We start from the raw sequence: 26,906 nt of genomic DNA, 5'->3' as shown, positions 1-26,906 counted from the left end.
AACAAGGAATATTTTAATAATAAATATGGCACTAAAGAAGCACATTTGAATGTGGGAGATTGGGTGAGAGTGAAATCCGTAAGGAAAGTGGCTAAAGGTGAGAGCAAGTTTGGCGAGCCTATAAGAATTAAGAAAGTGATGAGAAATACTGTCATTTTGGATGATGGCAGTGTATGTCACATGAGTCGCGTTGCTATTGCTAAGCCTTGCAAACAACAATTTGTGCAGTATGATTTGCTGGAAGGTAATAATAACAAATATTGGTGGTTGGAGTGTGATATTGATGGTAACAAAGATTCTAGAGTTATTGGGGAATTGGGAGCTAGGGGCTGTCAGGAAGGTGTCCAGACTCGTATTAATATGGGAGAATTTGAATGTAATGTGAATGAGCGTGAACAGAATAAAAATGTAGTTTGTGGTGAAGTGAAGAAAAGTTGTTTCAGCAGGGTTTTGAGAAAACCTAAGGTATTAGAAAATTTTGTGTGTGATTAAATAAAAATATATATATTTATTTATATACATATTATTATTTTATTTTTTTCTTGTTTTTTGGTTTTTTTTTTAAGGGAAGGGGATGTGTAGTGATGTATTGGTTTGTATGTAAAAGAAGAATGCTATGACATCAGGGGCAGTGGAATGTTGGGGCAGTGGAATGTTGGGGCAGGCTGTGACTGGGGATTGGAATGTTTTCATATGAAAGGTCAGAGTTGTGCTGGTTTGGGGATGGCAAGCTCATGTATCTCTGTCTGTACTTTATAACTGGAAATAAACTTTTAAGGAAAGAACAAGAAGAGCCAGTGTACTTACTTCATAGGAGTATTGTGTAGTGTCTGTGTTCATGTGGTTTTAGGAGCCATGCATGGTATCAGAGTCTTGTGCTTCGGGTCTCTACTCTGTCTGTTCCAACAGCCCTTCTACAGATATGTGGTGTCAGTTGATAGGTGCAGTGGTTGGTCCATGCCCGCCCACGCGAGGAGCCAAGTGATCTTCTCCCAGGCCTCCTTTATCTCGGGAGAGCCTCTACCCCGCCTCAGCTCCGTGTGCAGCACTGATCCTTCACTTTCCTCCCACCTCTTGAGCTCTCTCCTCCAGTCTCGAGGGTTGGGGCCATTCGGGCTTTTCCAGTTCTTCGTCAACTCTCTTTTAGCTAAGATATATGCAAGGTCTTGAAACCTGCTAGTTGCTGTATTTTTGGGGGTGTGTGGGAACCAATGCAGCAGGCATCGAGCAGGTGTACGTGTAATATTGATCTCTATGATGTTCGCCACCTCCGCCACCACTGTGTCCCAGTAAGTCCCCAGCCGGGGGTAGGACCACAGCATGTGGAGGAAGTCCGCCGCCTCTGTTCCGCACCGGAGACATCTCGCGTCCAGCACAAGAAAGTGATCTCGCAGTCTCCGTGGAGTGAGATAGGCCCTATGCAGCACATAGAACTGAATAAGCTGAAATCTGGCATTTCTGTATATTTTTTCACTCCAGTATGCGATCCCAGTCACCTTCTGTTATCTGGGTCCCCAGGTCCGTCTCCCACTTCCGCCTCAGGTCGTCTAGGGGGTTCAGTGCCCTTCTCGAATGGCCCTGTATAGCCCAGTGACCACTTTGTGATTACCCTCTGAAGTTAGTTAGGCAGGTGCTGAGACTGTGAGAAGGGGGTTCAGCAGCACCCGTCCTCCAGATCTTCCCAATGGTGCGAGTGAGCGCGCGGTGCAACAAGAAGTGGCCCCGTGGGAGATCATATTCCTGCCGGTAGTCCTTGAAGGGCAATAAGCTGCCCTCTTTGTATAGGTCTCCCATCCGTGTAGCCCCCGCATTTACCCAGGTCATCAGCCTTCTGCAAACTCCCGCCCAGGACAGCCAACAAAGCCAGGCCATTGGTATTTCAGGGGTGTATGGCGTGGACAGCCCCGCCCTCCGAAGGCAGCGACCCAGCACCGTCGGAGAACAGAGACCTCAGGAGACAGGGCAGGACCCGCGCCTGTGGGGTTAAGATTCTCACGAGTACCGATGCAGGGGGAACCACCGAGCTCTCAGTGACAACCCCATCCCAGAACCACGATCCGCCACCCAAGGTACCAGCCATTGCAGCTGGGAGGCAAGGTAAGAGGCCTCGAAGTCAGGAACCGCCAGTCCCCCTCCGCCCAAGGTCTCTTCAAGGTAGTTAGCGCCACCCTGCATATGCCCACCCCCCATATGATCCCCGTATCCAGCTCTCTGAACACCACGAGCGGCACCCACAGTGGCAGAACCGCAAAATACTACAATAGCCGGGGCAGTGCCACCATCTTAATAAGTGCAATCCTCCCAGCCACTGAAAGCGGAAGCGAGCCCCAGAAGCCGATGCTTGATCTCAGAGCCCTAACAGCTCCTTTGATATTGCCTTCTAATATGTCTGAGTGAGAGTGATATACACGAACACTCAGATATGAAATACATCGGGGCTCCCACTTCACAGCGCCCAGTTCTATCGGTGGATCGCAGCCCGCCATCAATGGGAAAAGAATGACTTCTGCCAGTTTACCTTCAAGCCTGTCAGCCGGCCAAACATCGCTAACAGAGCCTGGGCGCCCTCCCTCTCTGAGCCAGTGTTCCATAGGAACAGGAGTAAGTCGTCTGCATATAGTGCTGTCGCATGATGCCGATCGCCTTGCACCAAACCCTGATACGAGGTGGCGGCCCTAGCTGGGCCAGCCAAGGCAAATAGCAATGGCGAAAGGGGACAGCCCTGTCTAGTGCCCCTGCCGACGAGTACTGCTCCGAGCTGATTGTCCCCGTTCTGATCCTCTCTTTCGGGGCTGTGTACAACCACTTTGTCCACCCGATGTAGCCCTCCCCCAATTCTACCATCTTAATGGTACTACATTTGCCAGTTCTATGTGTCAGAGTGCGACCACACCTTGCCCTCCTTAAATAAACTGGAGTGAAACCTGTAACTGAATGAGGATTATTATTGTAATTGTGGACTTTTTCCCTCGGTCATTTAGTTACTGACAGTTTGGAAGACAAGGCCATTTGGATTCTTTCATTTAAAAATCAGTTGACACTCTTCACCACCCCATTTGAAGAGGGGCCATATAAAGGTGTTTTTACTGTGTTGCACCACATTTATCCAAATAGATGGACATCTTCTTTGAAATTATTTGAGTACCATTGTCTTAAAATAAAATTTGTGGTAATCCTTCAATCTTTCTAGAAAGTGTGACAGTATCAGTGGTGATATTGGTTATAAACTCCTAATATTTTCATTTTGAACAGTGACTAGTAAGAACCAATAAATAGCACGTCTTCTTCTAAAGAATAAGATGGACCAGCAAAATCAATGGCAAACATCAACCAAGGCACATTGGGAAATTGAACCTAGTGCATGTCTTCATTAGAAACTTTCCAAAGCTTGTCCGATCTAACGCATTCAACACACTTGTCAATGAGTACATGAACCTCTGGATGTCTGAATAAATACCTGTCAATTCTCAGCAATTGTCTTGTGGCAGTCGCTCCAGAATGACCTTAATGTGCTAACTTCAATAATTTATTTCTCAACATAACTGGTGGTACAAACACATCATGAGCAATCGTCCTTCAATGCTCAACTCATTAGCAACTTGAAAATAAATCATTAATGATTTATCTAACTCCCTAATTGGTGGCTAACCATTGACTACGTTGTACTTCACTTTCAAAATTTCATCATTTTCAGATTCATCCATCCCCTCGCTCTCGGAAACAGATCCTTTATTATATCTAGGATCATCAACAGTGATGACCACACATTCTTGATCATCAACCTATTTATCTTCTTCGACTTCCATAATGGGTAATCTAGACAGTGAGCACTCCTATTCACTCCAGCATCTCACAATGAAAATATACTCTTGCAGTCTTAGAAGATGCCTTTGCAGTTCCATGCCCAAAACCATCCATCAAAAACAACAAGGGCTTATGATCAGTCACTAGCGCAAACATTTTTCCCCATACATAGCTCTTCTGTTTCTCCTCTGCCCCTACACATGCCAGTACTTCTCTCGCAATAGTGCTGTAATGTCTTTAAGTGTCCTTCAAAGCAAGTGAAGTAAAGGCTATAGTATACCCCTTTTCATCCACCGCTTGACTAATCTCTGCCCCTAAATCTATTGCACGGGCATCCCCTTAAATGAAGTTCATACCATTTGGAACATATGGTCTGAGTGCTGGTGAAATTAAATTGGCATTTTTGATCTCCTCAAAGGCAGAGTCTTGATCCATACCCCACTCAAATTTCATGCATTTAAAAAAAAAAAAGAAATCTCACTAGTTCGACAAGAATGGCATACCCATAAATAAACCTGGCATAATATTCGCTCATACCTAGAAATTATCTTAACATATCTTTGTTTGCTGGAATAGGTACCTATTTCATAGCTTTAACCAGATCATCCTTAGGTTTGCTATCATCAGAAGACACTGTATCCCCTAAATACTCCACTTTAGTTTGTGGGAACTTGCACTTAGATTTACTTACTGTCATATTGCTGCTTCCCAGTATCTCCAGAACTCCATTTACATTTTCATTGTGCTCATCATCACTTTTAGCATGAATTAATTTATCATCTTAAAATGTCCGGACACTGTGAATGCTATCAAGATAACACATACACTTTTGGAATACGCTAGTAGCTGACGCTAGTCCAAATGGTAAACTTACGTACCTGTAAGCTCCAAACGGTGTCACAAAAGTAGTGAAATCTTTAGAGGAATCAGATAATTTGACTTGGTGATATGTAGATTTCAAATCAGTGATTGAGAAATATTAGGACCTGCTCACAGCAGCCAATATTGCCTCGATTCTAGGAAGAGGCTGACAATCTGTTACTGTGTTCTTATTTAGTGATCTTACATCTACACTCTATCTAATATCATCAGGTTTCTTTTTAGTGATGGTAACAGCTGATACCTACTAATAAGAATGTTGGTTCAATAATGCTATCCTTACATAAAGTAGTGAGTAACTCTTTCAATTCCATTCTAATTGATAAAGGTACAGGTGGAACAACAGGTCTGACAGTTCTTTTAATTGAATGTGATGCTCACAGGGGCATAGCTTTGTCAGTAAGGTTGAGGGGGTGTGAGCTTCCGATTTCCCAACAATCATTCTGGCATATATTCTTAATATACATCATCTGAGAAGTAGGACATGAGGGGGGGCAGTAGAAACAGAGTGCTTGCAGAGTGTTAGTGGTACAAAATATTTTGTAAAATAACCAACATTTTTAAGAACTTCAAATCAAGGAGGAGGAGGAGTGTGTGTGGGGGGGTGAGTGTGTGTGTTTGTAAAAATTCTAGATGAGACACCTCACCATACCAGACTTGAAGCATCTGTTCCCAACTATTTACTACATTATACGTTTATTAGTGGGGTGTTACACTCCAAACCTCTCCCCCCCCCCAAAGTTACTCCCCTGAAAGCTCAAAACCTTTAACACACCCAGTATGTTCTGAAAATGCCTTTTTGTTTTTATCTAAGACTTTTTCAACATCCATATTATTGTCTCTGCTAACCACATTTAAAACAGGCATGTCACCAAAAATAGTAGAGTCTGAGAGCCTGCTTTTAGTATAATCCCAAGGTTCCCTAGGTCCTGCCACCCTACAATATCTATTACTTTGTCAGCCAAATACATTTTCATTCTTATGGCACATTAAAATATCCTAGAATGGTGTTGTCCAACTCGCCGAAAGCTTTGGGATTAACGTCCGATTCTAACAATTTACCATTCTTCCACAATCAGTAGAATGTGTGATCAGCCAAAACAGTTATTGGTGACCCAGAATGTGCCATAGTGTTCAGCTTAACGCTACCAATATGAACCAGACCCTAGGATTCCTTGAATTTTTCTTGTGTTTGTGTCAACAGTAGGTACAGTTTCAGCAAACTCATCACTCTTCAAAATAATTGACCTTCACATTACTGGTCACTTTACTACTTTTACACACTGTCCCAAAATGACTACTCCTCTGACCTTTTAAGCATTTCTTCTCAATCATAGGACATCCTGATTGCAATTTGGATCTACACCTGTAACAAATAGTATTCCTCTTAAAGAGAGATCTGGTTTTAGTTTTGGCGTGAGAGGAAAGAGATGAAAAATCTAGCTCCTTTCGTGTGTCAAAGAGGTATTTGAACTCTGTGACCACATTTTAACAGATACAACCGATTGCTCAATCCTTTTTACAATATCAATCACTTCCCTTTATATAGGATTCCTATAAGCCTGTTTTCTTTTAATGGGAATTGAATACAAATTGATCCCTTGGATATGTGTCAGTTATTATTCCAGATTCTCATGAAGCTGCCAGAATGCGTCTTGTAGCAATATACTCCTTATCGGTTTCATATTCAGGTTGTTTTCACATTAAAGATACTATGCCTTTCCACCATTTTGCTCTGCTACTCTGTAAATTGGCTTACCATTCTTGTAACAACTTCCTCATACTCATTTAATTATACAAATTGACCTTTGGAAGGTTCCACTTCGGGCAGATTATCAAATACCTCCTGACCCGCAATGCCCAAAAGTCCAAACATTAAAGACTTTTTCTGCTCAAGCTCAAACCTTTTGCCATCTATGGCAAATTAAAAAAATATGCCAGTGTCTCAATTTCATTACAGGTTTCTCTGGATTTTGTATGAAGAGAGCAGGCTGACTAATAACAGATGAATTTGCCATTTTAAGTAGTGTATAAAGTAGTGAATGGCTAGTCTCACCTTAAATTTCCAAAGTATTTTATGCCAAAACATGAAGAATATTCATACGCTGAAGAAACACTTTATGCAAGTCTCAAATCCCAAAGCTACCATAGAGTGGAATGGGCTAAGGAAAATCCGATCAATGCGCAGTAAACGTGAATGTCACCCCGTGGAGGTGAATTTCTAGTCTCCAAGTACGTGCACAAAGAAGAAGGTGTTCCAGTTAGCATGAAGAACACACTGATGTCAACGTCCCCATGAGAAGGTAAGAGTTCTGGATACCAAACGTGACAGCAGTGTAGAGCTCTCCTCCGCCCACGTACAAGAGAACACGCCCACGCACTGTACACATGTGGAGAGAATTCTGAAGTGTGTGTCATCCAAACGGTGAGCGAATTTCAGATATGCCCTGGTGGTTAACAGCGCTGTCCTGTGCTAACCGCATTAGTTCACGCCAGTACACCTTGATAGTCATACATGTTCTTTCAAATTGAAGTTCTCTCCACGTCCAAATCGGTGTTCGCAGGCTGCACAGTCTTATTCTCCCGAGCTGGATGTGATCCTCAAACTCTGAAAAAATCTTGGTGGGCCTGAACTTCTGTTCCTTTGTCTTGAACACGTCACCAATATTGTTGTGTCAGTGATAGAAGAACAGGAGCCAAATTGATGTCTTCTTGAAGTTTGCTTTATAAAGATTACATTGTCCATAAGATGTTTAAAATGCAGCCACATTCCCCAGCAGAAACTCTAATGTAAGAAACACAACATTCCATGTCCCCCAATAAATACTTAATCACAACATTCTACCTTGACACATAAAGATCCTAAATTCCACTTACCCCTAAAGTGAATCAGACAACCACATGTATACAGCAATTATATTAATTCAAGTTATTGGTGCATCCCCAGTGTGTTGGAAACTACCTTAATACACGCACCTTCTGAAAACTACGCTCAAGGTTAAAGTACATGTGGGAGCTGGTGAAAAGCAGGGCAGCTTACCCTTTCCGGCTAAGAGCTTTTTAATTTTTGTAATACATTTCATCCACCAGCTGTGGATAAAGTACATCCTAGAGCAATGGTTTTAAAACTTTGGAGTGGACGCTCTGTGGGTGGCGTGACAGCATATGCACGGGTGCGAGGCTGGACAAAAATCTTAATTACATTTCTTCAGCCCCTCAGAGGTGTCTCTGGATAGATGAAAATGAATAGATGAACTTGAACCATTCTGAACATTTTTGCACAGTGCAAACCTTCCACCCCTAAAGTCCTTTGAAAACCCTCGCTTCCTTGCATTTCATACCTTTTTATTTCACATCCCGGGTTAACTGTAGGCCAAAACACAAAATAAAGATTTTTTTTATTTTTAAAATGTCACTTCTTCTATCCATCATGAAATGTCACTCTTGCTTGCAACATTTTACAATATGTTTTTTTTTTTTTTTTTTTTTTATAAATTCAAAAGCACTTTTGAATATTAATTCTTTGAGGTTATGCCCTTGCGCGTAAAGTGGTGCACTGCTTGACAACTTGGAGGTCCTGCAGAAGAGAACATGAACCTCATTTAATTGAAGCTGGCACATACACCTCTTATTCCTCCTATTGCTGTTTCAAGACTTTGAGTCATGTTGGTCGAGAGTTACCTTTATCGAGAAGCAGGTCCAAATCTTGTCCGACCTTGTTTTCCATACCCTGTAAGGCTCTGTTTTTACTTCATTGACTATGATGACTGCAAGACGATTTGTGTGCCTAGTGTTCTGAAATTTGAATCATCCCAGAAGCCTCCATTGTTTGCGCTCCACTGGTTGGTGAAAAGCTGAATGGGATTGACTTGGACAAAAAGCTAAGGAGGATGGAGACACCTTCCGTTTTGACACAGATGTTTCCCATAATCTTTTTTGACATGATGAAGATCCTTTGGAATGCTCTTCCATAAAGGATCAGATTTTTCATTCCTCATTTAGCCCAGCGAGTCTTACATTTTGCATTTACTGGACCCCCACTGAATAACTATTTAAAGCTGGGGACCCTGCCCTAAGCATTTTCAAGTAATTGAGCTTCAAAACAATACACACAAATACAAAAACAAGTATTCATGAAACAAATACACAAAGTAGGAAATATTGTATATAATTCACAAACAAAAAAAATACAAAGCTCAAAATTCAAATTGTTATGTGAAGGTAAGGCTTTATCAAACTTTGGTAAGCGGCGAAGCAAAATGCTGGACACTGGTAGATAACTGTCTTTTCTGCTCCTTTGCATGCTCTTTTTGTTTGCACATTCAGTGAATCGGAGGAGGCCAGCAGCCACCCACAGTAAACTCTGTGCTGTACTGGTGCTGCTCCCAGGAGTCAGGCTAAGAATACCAACTTAACTTGGAGCCTCTAGTTCCAAATTCTTTCACATTTACAGGGCGTTTTATCATTTCCACTTTTACATTCGGTATATGTAGTTAATTAATATGCAAATATATATTAGTCTGCTAATATTACTTAATTTTCTAAACAGTTGCGGAGCCCCTGAGGCAGTGCTTAATTTGTAAGTAAAAATGTGCCGGGGCTCAAAGCCCTCCTGTTAAACACGTGGCTGCTGCAGTTAAATGTGGGAACACGGAACACTGAGGCAGCGCAATTCTGAAGCCATCTCGGGGCTTTTCAATACATTTAAAGCCACTCCCTGCCCCTTCAGCTCACTCTTTCAGCTTTCTCCCATTGTGATGATTTTTCGTTTTTCTCTTCCTCCGTCTTCAACATATGTGTCTTTTGCTCGCAGCAAATGCTTGAGGCAGAAGAATAAGCGCCGGCCCTCCAAAATAAGTGCCGATACTTAGCACTGGAAACAACGAGCACAAATTAAGCACTGCCCTGAGATGTCATGGATACCAGAGTAACATCCGCTGATTTGGCCTTTAGACATGCACAGAAAGCTTTTTTTTATTATGGTAATTTTTGCTGTTCTTGGCTTCCTCAGCAGCCCCCTCCCCCCAAGTGCTACGAAGCACTTGTGGTGTCAGGGTGCCCTATGAATAAAATAAATATATAAATATCATCACTTTCCAAGGCCTCCATGAGATGCAGGCGAAGACACGGCTGCAGACTGTAGACGTACTTCAGAAGTTCTGTGGACAGCTACAGTTTCACTCGTAAACGTTTAAGCAGAAAATAACTGGTTTGCATTTTATTTATACTTGGGTATACCCAAGTACCCAGCAATCCTTTACCCATCTGGAAGATGCATTTTTTCATTAGTCAAGGGGGGGTTGCCCCTCCCCCTACTTGTAAAACATTATGAATGAAAACAATGCGCCTGAACTCGGTTATATTATGGTTTGCAAGTCCCCTGGGACAGGGCTGGTCCATCGACAGATAGATTATGCCAGGCTCCGGCCTTGCTTCATTCACCCACTGATAGAGGATCAGAGATGACCATTAAACTATCAGAGGAAAGGTCAGGTTTATTTTCCATTTTGTTTCCTGCTAATGATGATAGTACCCAAATGTTTTCCATCCCATCATGGATTTTAGGAACGGAACGCCAGCCGGTTTTGTGAGATCACACATTTTTGCTTTCCATCCATCATTTACCTCCTGGAGGCGGGGGAGTCTATGTGCTCAGCAGACCTGCAAGATGTAGACTTCAGCAGTATGTTCTTGTGTGGTCTTCAGAAATGTCTGCAGTTTCACTGCAGCAAGTCATTCCTACCTGTGGATACATATTTTAAAAGTTTATATTTTTGTGCATCATTAACAATGTTTAATATGCCCTTTCAGGCATACAGCTACAGCGTGATAAAGTATAATTGACTCTCAAACACATTTCCTATGATATGTTCAAGTGTGTTTGAAAATGTGTTTTAGTTATGCCACATTTCTGTGTATAACGACACCTTAGACAAGATGGATGTCATTGCTGTTACTCAATCTCGCTTCCCCCGTGTACATCCCCTCTCTGCAGGCTGGCCAGCACACTGTAAAATTAGTCATATTAGTTCATCTTCATATCTGTATTGTTTTGCCTACGATGAACTTTCTATGGTGCAGATGTAATTTTGCAGCAAGAATCCATGTTTTTGGTTCCTTCACTGGTCTTATTCACTCAAAGGCAGTTTTATTATTAAATGTTTCTTATTTGTCCAAACATCTCCTGATGTCATTAGCATAGAATTGGGATGGTGTTTATGTGTTAAGCAAATGGCATTTATTATTATTGTGTTCTGATTTGCTAAATAAATTATAATTTTGCTTGTAACACAATGAATTTGCTGTATTGCTAATTTTCTGAACACACAAAGAGAGAAATTATGGGAGTGGGGGGTAAACGAAGAACTCAACCGTACTCAACTCCCAAAAACCAATACCAAAACACAACTGGGAGTACGGGGTTCTTGTAACGGGGGCAGGTCAGTAGTGTATCACTTGTAACACTATGCCCCTTGTAATCCTCAACTAGAGGCGAGACAAAAGTGGACTATGGTGTATGGTGTGGAAGGGGAATTTCCTTTACGGACTAGGTGGCCTCACACACTCTATGGTGTCATGCTTCATCATATGACCACCTAGCCCCACCCAGGTAGGACAATGCCACCTGGGCGGACTCAACCTCACTGTTAAAGGAACAGGAGAGTGCGTAAATCAATTCTGGTTCTGGAAAAGGGATCCAGCTAGACTAAGAAATAAAAACACCTAAACATATACCCATGTAAGTATTTTAATAGGAGGTTCCGTTTGATGTGATTAAAAAGAAGGCTGGGACACCAAAGTGAGAGCAATGACTCACTGGGTCTCCTATCTAAAAGGAAGAAGCCGACATGTTTCTGCCCTCAAAATAGAGCTTTGGAAGGTCTCAGGGCATTCATCAGGGCGAAGGATCCCTGCTATACATGCTTAGTGAGTGTTAAATATTGGTTATTGGATTCCAAGCGGTCCTGAGAGAGGTCGGTCTAGGCGCATAGAGAGCGCCCGCCTTTGATGCAAGTCTGACTGTAAGGGGACACTCCCTCTCCTGGACATCGGAGGCTAGTAGCCTCTTGTGATAGGGTCCTCCCCAGGTATTTCCTCAGCAAGGTAGGGCCCCTCGCCCATCCGTGTGTCACTTACTATTTTAACCTTTTTGCTATTAATTATTTAACGCTCACTAAGCATGTATAGCAGGGATCCTTCGCCCTGATGAATGCCCCGAGACCTTCCAAAGCTCTATTTTGAGGGCAGAACCATGTCGGCTTCTTCCTTTTAGATAGGAGACCCAGTGAGTCATTGCTCTCACTTTGGTGTCCCAGTCTTCTTTTTAATCACATCAAACGGAACCTCCTATTAAAATACTTACATGGGTATCTATTTAGGTGTTTTTATTTCTTAGTCTAGCTGGATCCCTTTTCCAGAACCAGAATTGATTTACACACTCCCTCCTGTTCCTTTAACAGTGAGGTTGAGTCCGCCCAGGTGGCATTGTCCTACCTGGGTGGGGCTAGGTGGTCATATGATGAAGCATGACACCATAGAGTGTGTGAGACCACCTAGTCCGTAAAGGAAATTCCCCTTCCACACCATACACCACAGTCCACTTTTGCTAATTTTCTGTGCAAGAATTGTGTGCAAACCCCTTAATTTTGGGGATGGAGGAGAGATTTTGCTGAGCTTTCCTATGCTGCTAGGGATGCTAGCCGATTTTTTTGTATTTATTTATTTTTTTGCTGCCAAGTGGGACTTTTAGAATATGTTCTGTTTTTTAAATACTCTGCAACTGAGATCCTTCATAGCATTTAATCTGTTTCACTGGTTATTGAGCAGGATCCATTTACTTGATGAGCTGTATTACTCTGCTAATTTGATCTTCTGCGAGGAACCTCAATGCGGGGACACATTGCCTCATGAAATTGAGGTTTAACACCATCTCTGATCCATTAAACTGTGGGAGAACTAAATGAGTTACGTTTTCGGGTGTTTACATTTTTGGGGTACGGTTTTGTTCCCACAATGTTAAAAGCCTTACCTTAAAGACTGAAGTCAGCTGCTCTCATTTTTGCCCAAGTTTTACTCTACCTAGTGGAGCTTCTTCTTGAAGTAAACATTGCCATGAGTGTTGGAGAAACTTGTTTAGTTTAGGGTGAGGACCTAAACAGGAGTGGGTATAAAGTTGTTTATAGTATTGTAGACATGTGTCATTTATGTGTGATTGAGATTATACCATATTCCCCTTTGCTGTAAAAAGGCATTGTATGGTGGGGATGAAAGGATTCTTTTTTGACTGACCAGAAGCCGCCAGCCCTGCACCCTCTTGGTTGTCTCTCCACCTGTTCTTGGTCATTGAAGTCTTAGTCGTTCGGACAGTTTTCTCCAAGTATATTGCTCATGTTTGGGTTAGTTCTTTTACAGTGTCTTTGTTTAGTCTCCCCCACCTTTTTATTATGTTTTCCAGGGCAGCAATCTCTCTATTAAGGACTGTTTTAATATAATGGGTAGATTAATGTGTGTTCTCTTGCAACCACTTTTACTATTTAAGTGTCCTTAAACCTGTGGTTCCCTCTTTATACAGGTAGAAGTTAGTGATAACTTCTGTCATATCACCCCTGAATGAGTGTCTGCTTCTCCACGAGGGAATGCATGTAATGCATCCACCCCATTACCTGTTTAGGATCAATGGGCTATGGTCCGATATAGTTCTTTCCAGATGTTCAGCCTAATTTCTATCTCCTCTGAAGTGTGTAGTACAGAAGAATAAAACTAAGCCTGAATGGAGGTCGTACACTGGAGAGTAAAATAATTGTCTCCTATCTAAAGGGTGCAATGATTTCTAGATGTCTGAGATTCCTGTTTTTAATCCATGCACCCAGTCAAATAGTTGTTATTTCTGCTGCTGTTTAAGGGATGGGGAGGAAAGATCAGTATAGGTTTGGGGCCGGTACACTGTGAGAATCCTCTCTGAATGTTATAGGAGATTGTATCAAATCTGTGAGTTGGTGTTTAAAGATCTTTATAAATTCTGTCTATGAAGCATTACAAGCGTCGATGCTTATATCGCCAGTATTTTCCCATTTACATTACCTACCACCAATTTACATCTTCCGTGTGGATAAATTGGTTCCCTAGTGATCACATATGGAATCCCAGTCTGATCCATATTAGTGAGCAGCTGCCATATGAAGAGAACGGTTTATGTGTTCGGTGACCTCTGTAACATTTCCTGAGTTTGGACCCTTCTACTTTTATAAAGCAGGTTTCATGAATTTGAGCCATATCAACACCAGACATCATAAGTAGCTGCATGTTTGAAAACACTTTAAAGGATTCCCCATCTCCGTGGCATTCCATGTAAAGAATGTTCACCGAGTTAAATGGCTAATTTGGTTTAGGTGTATCAGCTGTTGCGTACTTATTAAGTAAAGCGGATCTGTTTGTGAGCCTGTCTTGCACTACATATGTCATGAGGCTAAAACAATAATGTCCGGAATAGAGTTCCGGATACAAGATGTAATTTGCGTGTATGATACTTCTGGTCAGTGTGATATATAAATTACTTCAGTGCTACACTGCAAATCCCCCCCTCCTTAGGAGAGGACAAAGAACTGGTCCAGTTGAAATGTAAAAAATCTTCACAATATCATAACCAGCCCTTATTATACTTGGTCATGGCACTCTCAGTCTCCAAGCTGAGGAAATTGGAAGTGGAGGTGACCGTAGGGGAAGCCCCCCCAGCTGTCCACACTCAATTGCAAATTATACAGGCGCTTTAATTATAGATCAGTGTTTTGCAAGGGGTCTACCATAGAGGCAGCCTTGTACCTACCTCCATCAGGGCAGTGTGAGCTACAGTGAGATTAAATCAAATTGTCTGCAAAACCAGGGGTGACCTTGGACAGGTTTGTCATCTTTTAAGACCTTTCCTTCCTCCAATTTAGTGGAGTTAGTCTGAGTCACTGGGCTTTTCTGGTATTATGTGCTTGGGGTTGCTGTTGGTCTTCCACTCTTTCTAGGCCTATGTCTCTTTCATCTTCGTCTGCTCCTGGGGCACTGTTCTCCTGGCTGAGCTGTAAAACAGTGGTTTTCTGTTCCTCTACCAAGCCATGCACTGCTTTAGGGTCATCAAAAATAATGTTACGTCATTAGGTAGTACCTTGGGGTGTGCTGTTAAAAATAGCATATATCTTCCATTCATATATTTCAGTTTTTGGTTTGACCTCACAGAAGTTGGAGCATTTCGACTGCTTGCTAGTGTGCATTCTGGAAATATCATGATCCTGGTCTTTTCGGTAATACTGACCTGCATTCCTTGCCTTCTGTAGAATCACATCTCTGTTTCTATAATTTAGAAGCCATGCCACTACTGATCTTGGGAGTGCGCCCAGTTAGGGGGATGCATCAGCACTCCCCGGGCTCCTACCACAAAGTCGAGTTTTGAGAGGACCCGTGGTACAACAGTCTGCAACAATCAGTTTTTGTGTTCGGATAGAGCTATTACATGTATGCTGTTGCATCAGGAGCACCTATCTGATTCTTCGATACTTGGGTCAACCCCCACCATGTCCATTTTGGTTTCCAATGCTTCCTTCGTGGATGTGATGGCTTCAAGTATCTTTATCTAGTTTGTCTTAAGGGTCAGTGGATTTCGCATTGCACAAATTGTTTCTCTAGTTGACACATTATCTGTAACTGTAGCCTTAGGCGAGGTTCCTGAACGGTGTCTTGCTCTTTAGAGACTGCAGTTTTTCCTCATGTTTATTGATGGGCGCTTCGGTCCCTTGTCAGTGTGCCTGTAGGTGGCAGCTGGGTACGATAGCCTGATTATGGTGATTTGCCGTAGCGGATAGTAGTTTGGAGCATGCCTGAAATTACAAGCCTTTCATTGTTTGTAGGAGTTCATATTCAACAGTTTTCTTTGATTTAGACATTTATATCACCAGCACCTCATGTATCTTGTAATCCAGTGTTAAACTTTCTGTATAATCGTGCTCACGCCCAAAGGTGAGGGGGCCTCATAATGTAGCGGGTAGGACCTGTGCCCAGATCTATTGCAGTTTTAATTCATCCAATTGCACCTGTTTCCCCACTCTGCTCCAGATTGAGGTCCCAGTCACGGGATGGAACTCCTCCATTGGGATAGTTTATATAGGAAGACCTGTTGGGATCTTAAGGGTGCCTCACCTCACTGCTGCAGTTCACTTCTCCTGGGGAGCCTTCTGGAACAGCTGCTGCTTCTCTCTCTTGTTGCAGACTTTCATGCCCCAGGGCAGTGGATGTAGGCCTTATGAGCTGTTGTCATGCCTGAGCCTTCATTCTATGCCACGGTTACCTTAATGCCTTTATCCTGACCCAGGCAAGCTTTTATTTTCTGGAGAAATCCTTACATCTCCAAGTGCCTCACCAGATGTGTCCACTGTTGGAAGAAATTAATCTACGTACAATATGAAGGATACTCTGTGAATTCATGGACATTTGCAGTAATGTAATGAGTATTGTACTTACAAGAAACAGCAAAATAGTAGTCATTTTCAGACCTATAACGTACATATATTTGGTATCTAATATTTGGTATCTAATATGTGCTTAGGTTGTAAGGGAGAAGCGTCATGTATACTTGGGGTGTTACGTCTACTTCATTATTTACCCCGATAATTAAAAAAAGAAGTAATTTTACCTGAAATGCATGAAGATTGGAAATTTTGATCCTTGGAGATGTTAGGAATTTAAATGTGGTTGTACATATCCAATGCAATGATAATAAAGGGCGAGTTAAACAAAGCAATGTTGTGATTGTAATCCCCGTCATTGACAAAATCCCAGGGTTTGCAACCACAAATGGCTTTTTTCTATTTACTGCTTCGCAGGATGGGTTTTGCATTCCATTCCAGATTGCAGTTGGGTAGGAAGGGTGTAAAAAGGATGTCCCTTCTAATTGTGAGTTGTAGTGTTATGTACCAATGGTTACAGATGCAGTTGTGTTCACAAATCATTGATTCGTTACTGGCACAGCATCAGAGGTGGTAGCTGATTTGCAAAGAAGAAGATGCCGTATTGCGGCACCTTCATCTTTGTCAATGCTGTCAGCGTATGGTCTATTGTAACCGTCAGGTGTCAAGACTCATGGGGATTATGATTTGCACCACAAGAGGGTTAGCAGCCTCTTGGCCTAAGTGCCCTGTTGTAGTAGTTTCTAAAATCAGAGAACATCTACATGAAAACGACCTGATATTTGGTTTTGCATTACTGGTTCCAGGTGGGTGGGGCCATTCGGCAGAACATGATTTTGGCCAACATCAGATAGGACACTTGATTGCTCTTAGAACCAGCAAACGTTGACACAGAAATTGCAAAATGGCACTTCAACAAGGCTGGAAAACAATCCTTTGCTTTAGCCCTAATGCAGGCCCCTTAATTTAGAGGTATTCCGTAACGTGAATAGTTGCTGTTTTTAGCTTTCCATTCCGTCTGTTCTTGGACTTAACCGGTTCTGTTTTATTTATCTTGTCAGGTGCCATTCCTTTTTCTGTCGGCTCGTTTGCGACCTACATCAGTGTGGATAAAATCTGGATGGATCCAGGCACCCGCTTTACACTTCTGCAGAACTTCGTCACTGGTTGCCTGGCTGCAGGCGTTGCACAGACTCTGTCCTTCCCTTTCGAAACGGTGAAGCGAAAGATGCAGGTAACGCACCCTGTTCATGATGTTGTTGCTAATGACAGACTTGGCAGGCGTCTCCACACTGTTGGTCATTTCAGTTTCAGTTTATAGAGCATGATGGGGAGGGCTGTTCTAGGATGAAAGATCTCCTGGGGCAATCCATTTACAACACACAGGTAGTAAACCGTGAGACCACAATGCATCACATTTACTGGTCCATGGTATGAGGAGTGAGAGAGACACAACCTCCCTCTAGCGGTCTCTCACTTTCACACATGCTCTCGCAAGCTAATGGACATCTGTGAGCACATGTCCACTCCCACACAGACCCAGACATATGCAAAAGCAGGAACCATGCACACACAAAACATACAAGGAGTCCCCAGATAAACATGAGCAAGGAACAACTAGAAAGATCACAAATACGCAAAAATGAAAAAGTTACCAAAGTCCTTTAACTGTCCAGGATTGTGTATTGTTCACTCTTGGCAAACTGCCTCACCAACGTTGCTTTATGTTTCTGGATTTCCCTTACATCACCTCCCATCATTATTGCCTTCCCCATCCATGGTTTGAGAGAACCTGTAATTGTTCATTTTGACATGCTTGCCAGAGTGCATCAATGCTTTTATCTGATTCTTGCCATTCTCAAGCAGTGCAGCATCTTTCCACATTTTTTTGTTTTGCAAATTTACTTTGATATTCTGGAAAATTATTTCCTCGATCTTATTGACAATCTAGAAGTAAGTTGTACACTTGCGTGTGATGAAGAAAGTTAAATCCCTTATATACTTCTGTTCAATCGTTTGCGTCTTCTTCCTTCTCTTCCCCACACTCTGCACCCTAAAAAAATCCTTCAAATGGATCCCCCCAGAGTCCAGAAAGACAGTCACCCACGCACTCATCAGCAGCAGACTGGACTACGGCAACGTCCTCTACGCCGACACCACACTCAAACTCAAACTCCAAAGAATCCAGAACACAGCTGCGCGCCTCCCCCGACACGAACAAATCTCACCACACCTCAAATCCCTACACTGGCTCCCCATAGACAAGAGAATCACATTCAAGATCCTCATCCACGCACACAAATCCCTCCACAACACCGGCCCAACCTACCTCAATGAAAGAGTAAACTACCACACGCAACCTCCGATCAGCCGACCTCGCCCTAGCCACAGTCCCCTGCATCCAGCACACCACCACAGGAGGCAGGTCTTTCTCCTACCTCGCCCCCAAAACCTGGAACTCCCTCCCCACCGACCTTCGCAAAACCAAAGACCTACTGGTCTTCAGAAAGAACCTCAAGACTTGGCTGTTCGACCAGTGACCCTCCCTGGCCCGCCCCCCCCAGCGCCTTGAAACCCTCACGGGTGAGTAGCGCGCTCTACAAATTTCTTTGATTGATTGATTCCCTTATACGATGATTAGGATCAAGCTTGATGTTTAACTCCTATTGATCTGCCCTTGCACCTTACTATTAACTTTGATTTATCAGACACTGATTCAGCTTCAGAATGTCCTAGGACATTCACTAATTTATCAACCATTTGACATGATCTTTGTCAATTTCTTCTTTATTGTTGCGCTTGGATATCTAGTTGTATTGTATGCTCCAGCTGACTTACACAGGAATCGCGAATCAGCTATCAGTCTCATGCAACCAAGTGAGATCCTACAGTTGAGCAGACAAGTGAAACATTCATCCTCATTTACACTTTTGGTTTTTCCCTGACTTCCACAGTGCCCTCGCCCACTTGATGTTGACTCTCGGATTCTTAAATACCCTAGGTAAAAGCCTATTTTTCCTTAATCTGAGGCCTGTTTGTGTATTGCTGGGCATTTCTTGACATTCCTCCACCACATCCAACCTCAGTTTATGCTTGGACGTTCGAGCACTTATCATCCTACTTATAGAAAGGTTATTAAAACATAGATATTCACCTCTCCCACTCCATGGTACTTGTTACAGTCACCTTCTGCCCTGAGATACCTCAGTGAGGTCACTGCTGCGCTATATTAACTTACCTCATTCATTAATTCATGCTTCCTTTAACAACAGGCGTGTGTGCTCTCTTCTCTCTGTTCATGTCTCGGAACGTGTACTTACCCTTCTCACTCTTGTTAATATTGTGAATTTCCATCCTTCACAATCCGTGCATTGTCAACATTATCCTGTTTGCATGTTGTTCCCTCTGTCAGTTCCACCACGTGCCCCCAACACTGGAGACAGCAATTATGTTTTTTCCACCTTCTGTTTGTTTTAATGCTTTTCCCTACTACTTTTCTTCACGATCGTTTAATCACATCTCATTTTAATTCTGGAACAACCTCTAATGCGATATTGCAGCTAAATCGAGCTACAGACTCCCTGAGGGAGCTCTACCATTTGGGACAGAGTATCAGACCTTTGCAACTCTACTTTTTTCCGAGTGTTTTATCTGGTGTGCAGATGAGTAGCCATCTAATTCCCATTCACTGTTGTGTATAGTCATCCGGGACAGACGTTTGCAGACTCTGCTTTCCTCAGACCTTCCACCATGTAGACTTTGTCTCTTCTTATGACATGGAACAAATCCTTGGACCTCTCCTACCTTTGTTAGCAGCCCAGCTCTGCCTCTCTTGGCATTGCAGAAGTGGTGCACTGAGATTTGCACGGTTCATGGCACACATTTGCACCGTCAAACACCTGTGCATACACCCATGTGCACAGTCGAAGGATTTCATGGTACGGGTGCACACGATTCTGCGGTGCTTAATTTGTAAATAAAAATGTGCCAGTGCTGAAAGCTCTCCTCTTAAACACGCGGCTGCTGCACTTAAATGTGCGAACACCGAATACTGAGGCAGCGCAATCCTGAAGCCATCTCGGGCCTCTTTAATCAATTTACAGCCACTCCCTGCCCCTTCAGCTCACTTTTGCTGCTTTCTCCCGTTGACGCTTTTCCTCTTCCTCTGTCTTTCCCATATGTGTCTTTTGCTCGCAGTAAATACTTGAGGCAGAAAAGTAAGTGCTGGCCCTCAAAAATAAGTGCTGGTGCTCCGCACCGGAAACAACAAGCACAAATTAAGCACTGTGATTCTGAAAGATCTGATGAGGAGGATTGAGTTGCGTACTTGAGTGGCCAAGAAGCTCATGTGGAGTTGTGGATGGCGTCTGCTCTTCATATATACACCTTTGTTTATTTTGTATTCCTTATAAACTTATAACATTATACATTGTTCTGCAGAATAGTCTGGTGATGATGCAGTTTGCCTTGGACCTTGTCCATCAGCTGCTCATCCAGGGTCCCCAAGTACACGTTTGCACTCTGATTGGCGTGCGCGGTGGGGGAAATGTGCACTAATGACTGAGACAAACCCATGCAGAATTGGTGAGGCCCTGGGGCTACTCTGATTTGCAAGCAGGGGCTCACAAAACAAGGACAGCCCTGGTCCTCGTCGATGGGTTGCTGCTGGTTCTACACCGTGGTCTACCAGCTGCACTGGTTGCTGAGTAATAGTTGAGAATCAGGCCGTATGTTATCGGCAATTGAAGAGTTGTTACAAGTAAAGGTAAACCCCGTTCAAAGGGGCAGGCAGCTCATCTGTAACCGCTGCTAAGGAGCATTTGCATACTAACATCTGTGCATCTGAAACCTATAGTGCACCCACGTCTACCACGGCACAAAGAGAAGAAACGCGCATCCTCCGTCAACCATCTCTCTCCCTTCCCTGTCCCCAGAAACAACTACTCTGCCTCCAAAGTACTAATAATATGTATTTTATTGTTCCACCCACACCAATATTTTATTTTTTTATTCATTAGTTCATTATTCATTGTTAGGAAAAAGTTTAGCGTAGACTGCTCAATGTTATGCAGTGAAATTGTACAAACCTTCTCTGGCATGCCTTCAGTGTACATCCACATGTCTGCCATGCTTGGAAATGCAAGAGTGTCCTTCTCATTGTGTTTAGGGGTGGGTCTCCCTTTGTCATCTCTTGTACATTGAGCCCTACAATGCTTTCCTGTTTACAAACAACCATAACTATGCAATCATGGGGCATTAACAAAGAATCTCCCTTTGGAAGACCAGCTATGAAAGTCTCTGGTTCCAATGGTTTGCACACATTGCACTCTCTCCAAGTGCTCTGTGGTTCAGGGCTGTCAGCATTTCTAGTTGTGTTTTTTTGTAGTGGTGTCATAGCACTTGCCACAGACCTTCTGTGACCTACGGGTTGCACCTTAAGGCTTTCATCCTTCCAAAGGTGGTACACGGAGTACCATTAAACTAGGTAATAGTTTATTTCTTATTAACTTTGCTTTGATATTGCAGAAACTGCTGTAATTAGTGGTGTGTTAAAAGGAAAATAATAAACCGTTTTTATAAATCATAATGGGACACTGGGAATGGTGTTTTTTTTGTTTACTTTTGTTACTGAGTTTTCCCTTGTTCTTAATCCTCGTTTATTTGCTTTTTGTTAGAGTTTGATTCAGTGTTTAAAAATGTTTCCCCATGAAGCTTTCGCAATTTCTTATGGCGGATTCATCGATTTGCAAAAGACTGGCGTTTAATAGGTGTTTCATCACTCAAAGATGTCTTTAACCTTTGACTTTATTCTTAGCTGGACAACACCTGGTTCTTTCTGCCCCCTTTGAGCCATTTTACACTGCACAAACCAGATTTGGCACCTAGCAAGTTGGGACAAAGGGTGACAAATGTCAAGAACTCCATCATGATGCCTGCATTTAAAATAAATATTGCTAATTAAACCCTGGCATCCTTGTTACAGAGCATAAACTTCCTAATGGCAATTGTTCGTCACTGTGCCAAAAGCTTCCTATTGGACTAGGAAAATTAGTTTTACCGGCTTGTCCTCATCTTTTAGTTCCGGCAGTTTGTTTCCTTTAAGTGCTGTTGGTGGAGTAGTTCAAATGTTAGTAAATGTTGTAGTTGTGGTGTATACCCTCCCCAAACTTTTCACTGTATTGTGTGCTGAAGGTAATGCACTTATGGATAGGTGGTGGGACAGGAAATTGCTGTGCATGATGTACAGTTGTGTTCATCTGCCTCAATGCCTGACTGTGTGTATCTGGTATCCTAGTCTTTAATTTGGCTGTACCCTCAAACTAACCTAGTGTGTGCGCTGAGGCCTAGGCCTGCCCTTAACATGAGTGAGGTCGGAGGCTTCTCTTGTGACCTGAAGGGATGCACCAAACATGCCTTCATTGAATCGACTGTGGACTACTGTCCTATTCATGGGTTTAGCACATAGAGTGATGGTGGCAGGGTACCTTGTTTTGGGAATCCATAGGTGTGACCAGGCCTTTTTATCTGAGTCAATGGAATAAGAGGTCTACTGGCAGGGGCGGTTTCTCCATTAGGGCGGAGGAGCGTTGTCGTCCCTGCCAGCAGCTGCAGCTCCAAAACCTTTACAATAAACACTGATAATGATAGTTTCCTTGTGAAACGATAATAAACAGTGTTTGTTATTGTTTCCTTGTAAAGGGGTGGGGCCACGGGTTGACGAGCAGTGAGCTCATGTGTGTTTGGACGTCCATCTCGGGCTGGCCTAACATACATGTGCAGTAAGCTCTCTCCATCCCAGCACCACAGTTGCCGGGCTGGAGAGAGCTTGCAGAAGCTCCCAGCCAATCCTAACACTGCTCTGAGCAGCGTCCGGACTGGCCGCAGGGCAGGCTGGGAGCCTGTGCCTGTGAGGAGAAGTGGATGGAGCAATGCAGTGAAGGCGACGGCGAGCAAGGTAAGTGATCATTTTTTTTTATTTTATTTAACAGCTTCCCTGGTGTGGGTCATGACCAGTGGCCGACACCAGGGAAGGGGTTAAAAAAATAAAAAAGGAGACACGGAAGATCTTCTGTGTCTCCCCCCCGTTCCTTTGTGACGTCACTATCTGTTTTCTCCATCTATCTTGCGGCTGCTTCCTGCTCCGGTGGGGAAAACGGGCCCAAACGGCCTCCCAGATGTTCGGGAAGGCCTGGTTTGAAACGGGAGATTCTCCCCTTTCAAACAAGGCCTTCCGGAACTGGTTCCCTAGCCCTCGCTCAGGAAACCCCACTAGACACCAGGGATTTTATTTGGCGGGGTCTGCCTCCTCTGAAAACGGTGCCCCCCTCACCCCGTCATATTTCTTTAAAAAAAAAAAAAAAGTATGTTTACCCCTGGGGGGCACGACCACGCCTGTTCGCGCCACCCCAGGGGTTTAAAAATGTACAAATAAATAAATTTATAAAAACAAAAATGAAATTGAAAGGGGGTCGCCCTGCTCACCGGCGACCCCCTGTGGGAGCAATACTTTTTTTTTTAATGGTTGTGTGGTTTCCCTGGAGGCCACTATGGTCCCCAGGGAAAGCATTCAGCTATTTAAAAAAAAATATATATATATATGGTTTTCCTGGGGGTTGCGATTGGCCCCCAGGAAATTGAAAGGGGGTCGCCCTGCTCACCGGCGACCCCCTGTGGGAGCAATACTTTTTTTTTTTTAATGGTTGTGTGGTTTCCCTGGAGGAATATATATATATATACACACATTGCTACCAGTTCTCTTGCAGCTTGAGTCTTCAAAGCAATGCACGTACTTCAACTGATGCGTTTCAATTGTAGCTTTTAGGCAGCAACAAAAAAGTCAAGTAAGTCTTGTGATTATGTTTCTGCTACAAAAGGATCTGAATTTGTCTAGTGGCAGTTTTGATGCCATAAAGTAGCACGGAAGGTTTGTTTGCCTACTGCAGAGACCAAATCTGTACTTTATGTAAATAGCTGAATAGAGTAGTAAAGCCAGCCATTACTTGCACTAAAATACAAATGAAATGTATGTGCGAGGGGGGCTCTGGAGAGATGAAGGGCACTTTTTTTGGGTGGTAGTTTGGGAATCCGAGGAGGAGCTCATGGGAGTGGGAGCACTGATAATGATTGTTGGACTAGGCGCTAGAGGTGCCAAAGACTGTGACGATTGGTATGTGACAAGGTAAAGTAATAGTGTGTCTTTTTTTGAGTGTCTTGAAAGAACGCGCTGATTGAGGGAAGAAGCGAAGTTAAGGTGACCTCTACTGTTGCACGTATCACACACACACACACCCACCCACCAGCAATTTTGTGACTGTCTACGTAGGCTAGTGTTTTAGAGCAACAGTTTAGCCAGTAGCAGAAATGGCATCTCGTTGGATGACTGCTGCTCAAGCCCTCACTCTGGTTATAGAGGACAGCTCTGACATAGGATCAGAGACTGAGACAGCAGATACTGAGATAGCATCTGAGGGATTGGACAATGGCACAGACACTGGGAGTTATTTTTCAGTCGGAGTCCCATTTGATAACTCTTCTTCCATTGATTATGAGGGAGGTGATGAGGACAGTCCTGCTGTGCCTTGGCAAGCACAGTCTGTGCAGCGGGACAATAGCGGGTTAGCCCAGCCCAGAGAACAGGTGCAAGTCATGGTAAGCACAGAGAGTGCTCTCTTGGGAGCTCCCCAATTTAGTTCAACCCCAAATTCCACAGCCCAAATCGTATTGTAGACACATAAAAATTACCTGGTTTTGTAAGGCAGGCACCTGCGTTTTTGTTCCTGGGCTCGGCGGCCATATAGGGAAACCTACCAAACCGAGACATTTCTGGAAACCAGCCATCCAGGGGAGTCCATAAAGGTCTGACTTGTGTGGATTCCCCAAAGTTTTCTTACCCAGAATACCGTGCAAAGGTGAAATGTTGAATAAAAACACAATTTTTCTTGCATTTCTGTCTCACAAACTACAGGAATATGTTGGGATCCACAAAAATCTGACCACTCATCGTTTCCCCACCAGTCCTGATAAAAACGCTTCCCCACTTCAGTGCCTGTACCTAGTGCCTGCGTCAGAAATGGTTCATCCCAGGGTCAACAGATGCCCTCATGTAAGGACCAACATTGACCGTTGTGTGATCTATTCCTGTCGCGGGCGCAAGGCCGACCCACACAAGTGAGGTACCATGTTTATCTAGAGACTTGGGGGAATGCTGGGTGGAAGGAAATTTGTGGCTCATCTCAGATTCTAGATCTTTCCATCACCGAAATGTGAGGGAAAAAGTGTGTGTATGTATGTATGTATGTATGTATGTATGTATGTATATATATATATATATATATATATATATTTCTTTTTGTTAACCAAATTTTAGGGTTTGCAAAGGATTCTGGGTAACAAACCCTGGTGAGAGCCCCTCAAGTCACCCCGTTCTGAATTCCCCTAGATGTCTAGTTATAAAAAATGTATAGGTTTCCCTAGGTGCTGGCTGAGCTAGAGTCCAAAGACCACAGCTAGCCACTTTGCAAAAAACAGATTAGTTTTCTTTGTGAAAATGTGATGTGTCCATGTTGTGTTTTGGGGCATTTCCTGTGGCGGGCACTAGGCCTACCCACACAAGTGAGGTACCATTTTTATCTGGAGACTTAGGGGAATGCTGGGTGAAAGGAAGTTTGTGGCTCCTCTCAGATTCCAGAACTTTGCAGCACTGAAATCTGAGGGAAATGTGTTTTTTTGTCAAATTTTGACTTTTGCAAAGGATTCTGAGTAACAGAACCTGGTGAGAGCCCCACAAGTCACCTCATTCTGAATTCCCCTAGGTGTCTAGTTTTCAAACATGCACAGTTTGGTAGGTTTCCCTACGTGCCGGCTGACCTTGAGGCCAAAATCCACAGCTAGGCACTTTCCAAAAACACATCAGATTTCAATGTAAAAATATGATGTGTCCATGTTGCATTTCCGATCGCGGGCATTAGGTCTACCCATGCAATTTTGGTACCATTTGTATCGGGAGACTTGGGGGAACACAGAATGGCAGAACAAGTCTTATTGCCCCTTGTCTTTTTCTATATTTTTACCTTCCAAATGTAAGACAGTGTGTAAAAAAAGATGTCTATTTGAGAAATGCCCTGTAATTCACATGCTAGTATGGGCACCCCGAAATTCAGAGATATGCAAATAACCACTGCTTCTCAAGACCTTATTTTGTGTCCATTTTGGAAATACAAAGGTTTCCTTGATACCTATTTGACACTCTTTATATTTCATCAAATGAATTGCTGAACACCCGGTATATAATGAAAAGGTACAGCTCCTTTATTGGCTCTGGGTACCTAGGGTTCTTGATGAACCTACAAGCCCTATATATCACCAGCAACCAGAAGAGTCCAGCAGACGTAACAGTATGTTACTTTTGAAAATATGACATTGCAGGAAAACGTTAGAGTGAAATGTGGATAAAATTTGCAGTTTTTTTTACCTCAATTTCAATATTTTATTTCAGCTGTTATTTTCTGTAGGAAAACCTTGTAGGATATACACAAATGACCCCTTTCTGAATTCAGAATGTTGTCTACTTTTCAGACATGTTTAGCTTTCCGGGATCCAGCATTGTCTTCACACCCATTTCTGTCACTAACTGGAAGAAGACTAAAAGCACAAAAAATCATAAAAATGGGGTATGTCCCAGTAAAATGCCAAAATTGTGTTGAAAAAAGTGGTTTTCTGATTCAAGTCTGCCTTTTCCTAAAAGCTGGGAAGATGGTGATTTTAGCAACGCAAACCCTT

At 43.1% G+C, this 26,906-nt stretch overlaps 1 protein-coding gene across 1 annotated transcript in view; it reads left to right on the top strand.

Moving 5' to 3' along the window:
• Positions 1–26,906, top strand: part of SLC25A43 (solute carrier family 25 member 43) — a 198,707-nt gene that overhangs the window by 60,177 nt on the left and 111,624 nt on the right. Inside the window, exon 3 of the mRNA XM_069212320.1 lies at positions 17,189–17,361. Coding sequence (XP_069068421.1) covers positions 17,189–17,361 — 173 coding nt within the window. The remainder of the gene's footprint in view (positions 1–17,188; positions 17,362–26,906) is intronic.

Source organism: Pleurodeles waltl, chromosome 2_1 (assembly GCF_031143425.1).
Source record: "Pleurodeles waltl isolate 20211129_DDA chromosome 2_1, aPleWal1.hap1.20221129, whole genome shotgun sequence".
NCBI classification, from domain to species: Eukaryota; Metazoa; Chordata; class Amphibia; order Caudata; family Salamandridae; genus Pleurodeles; species Pleurodeles waltl.
This window is presented reverse-complemented; position numbering and strand designations above follow the sequence as displayed.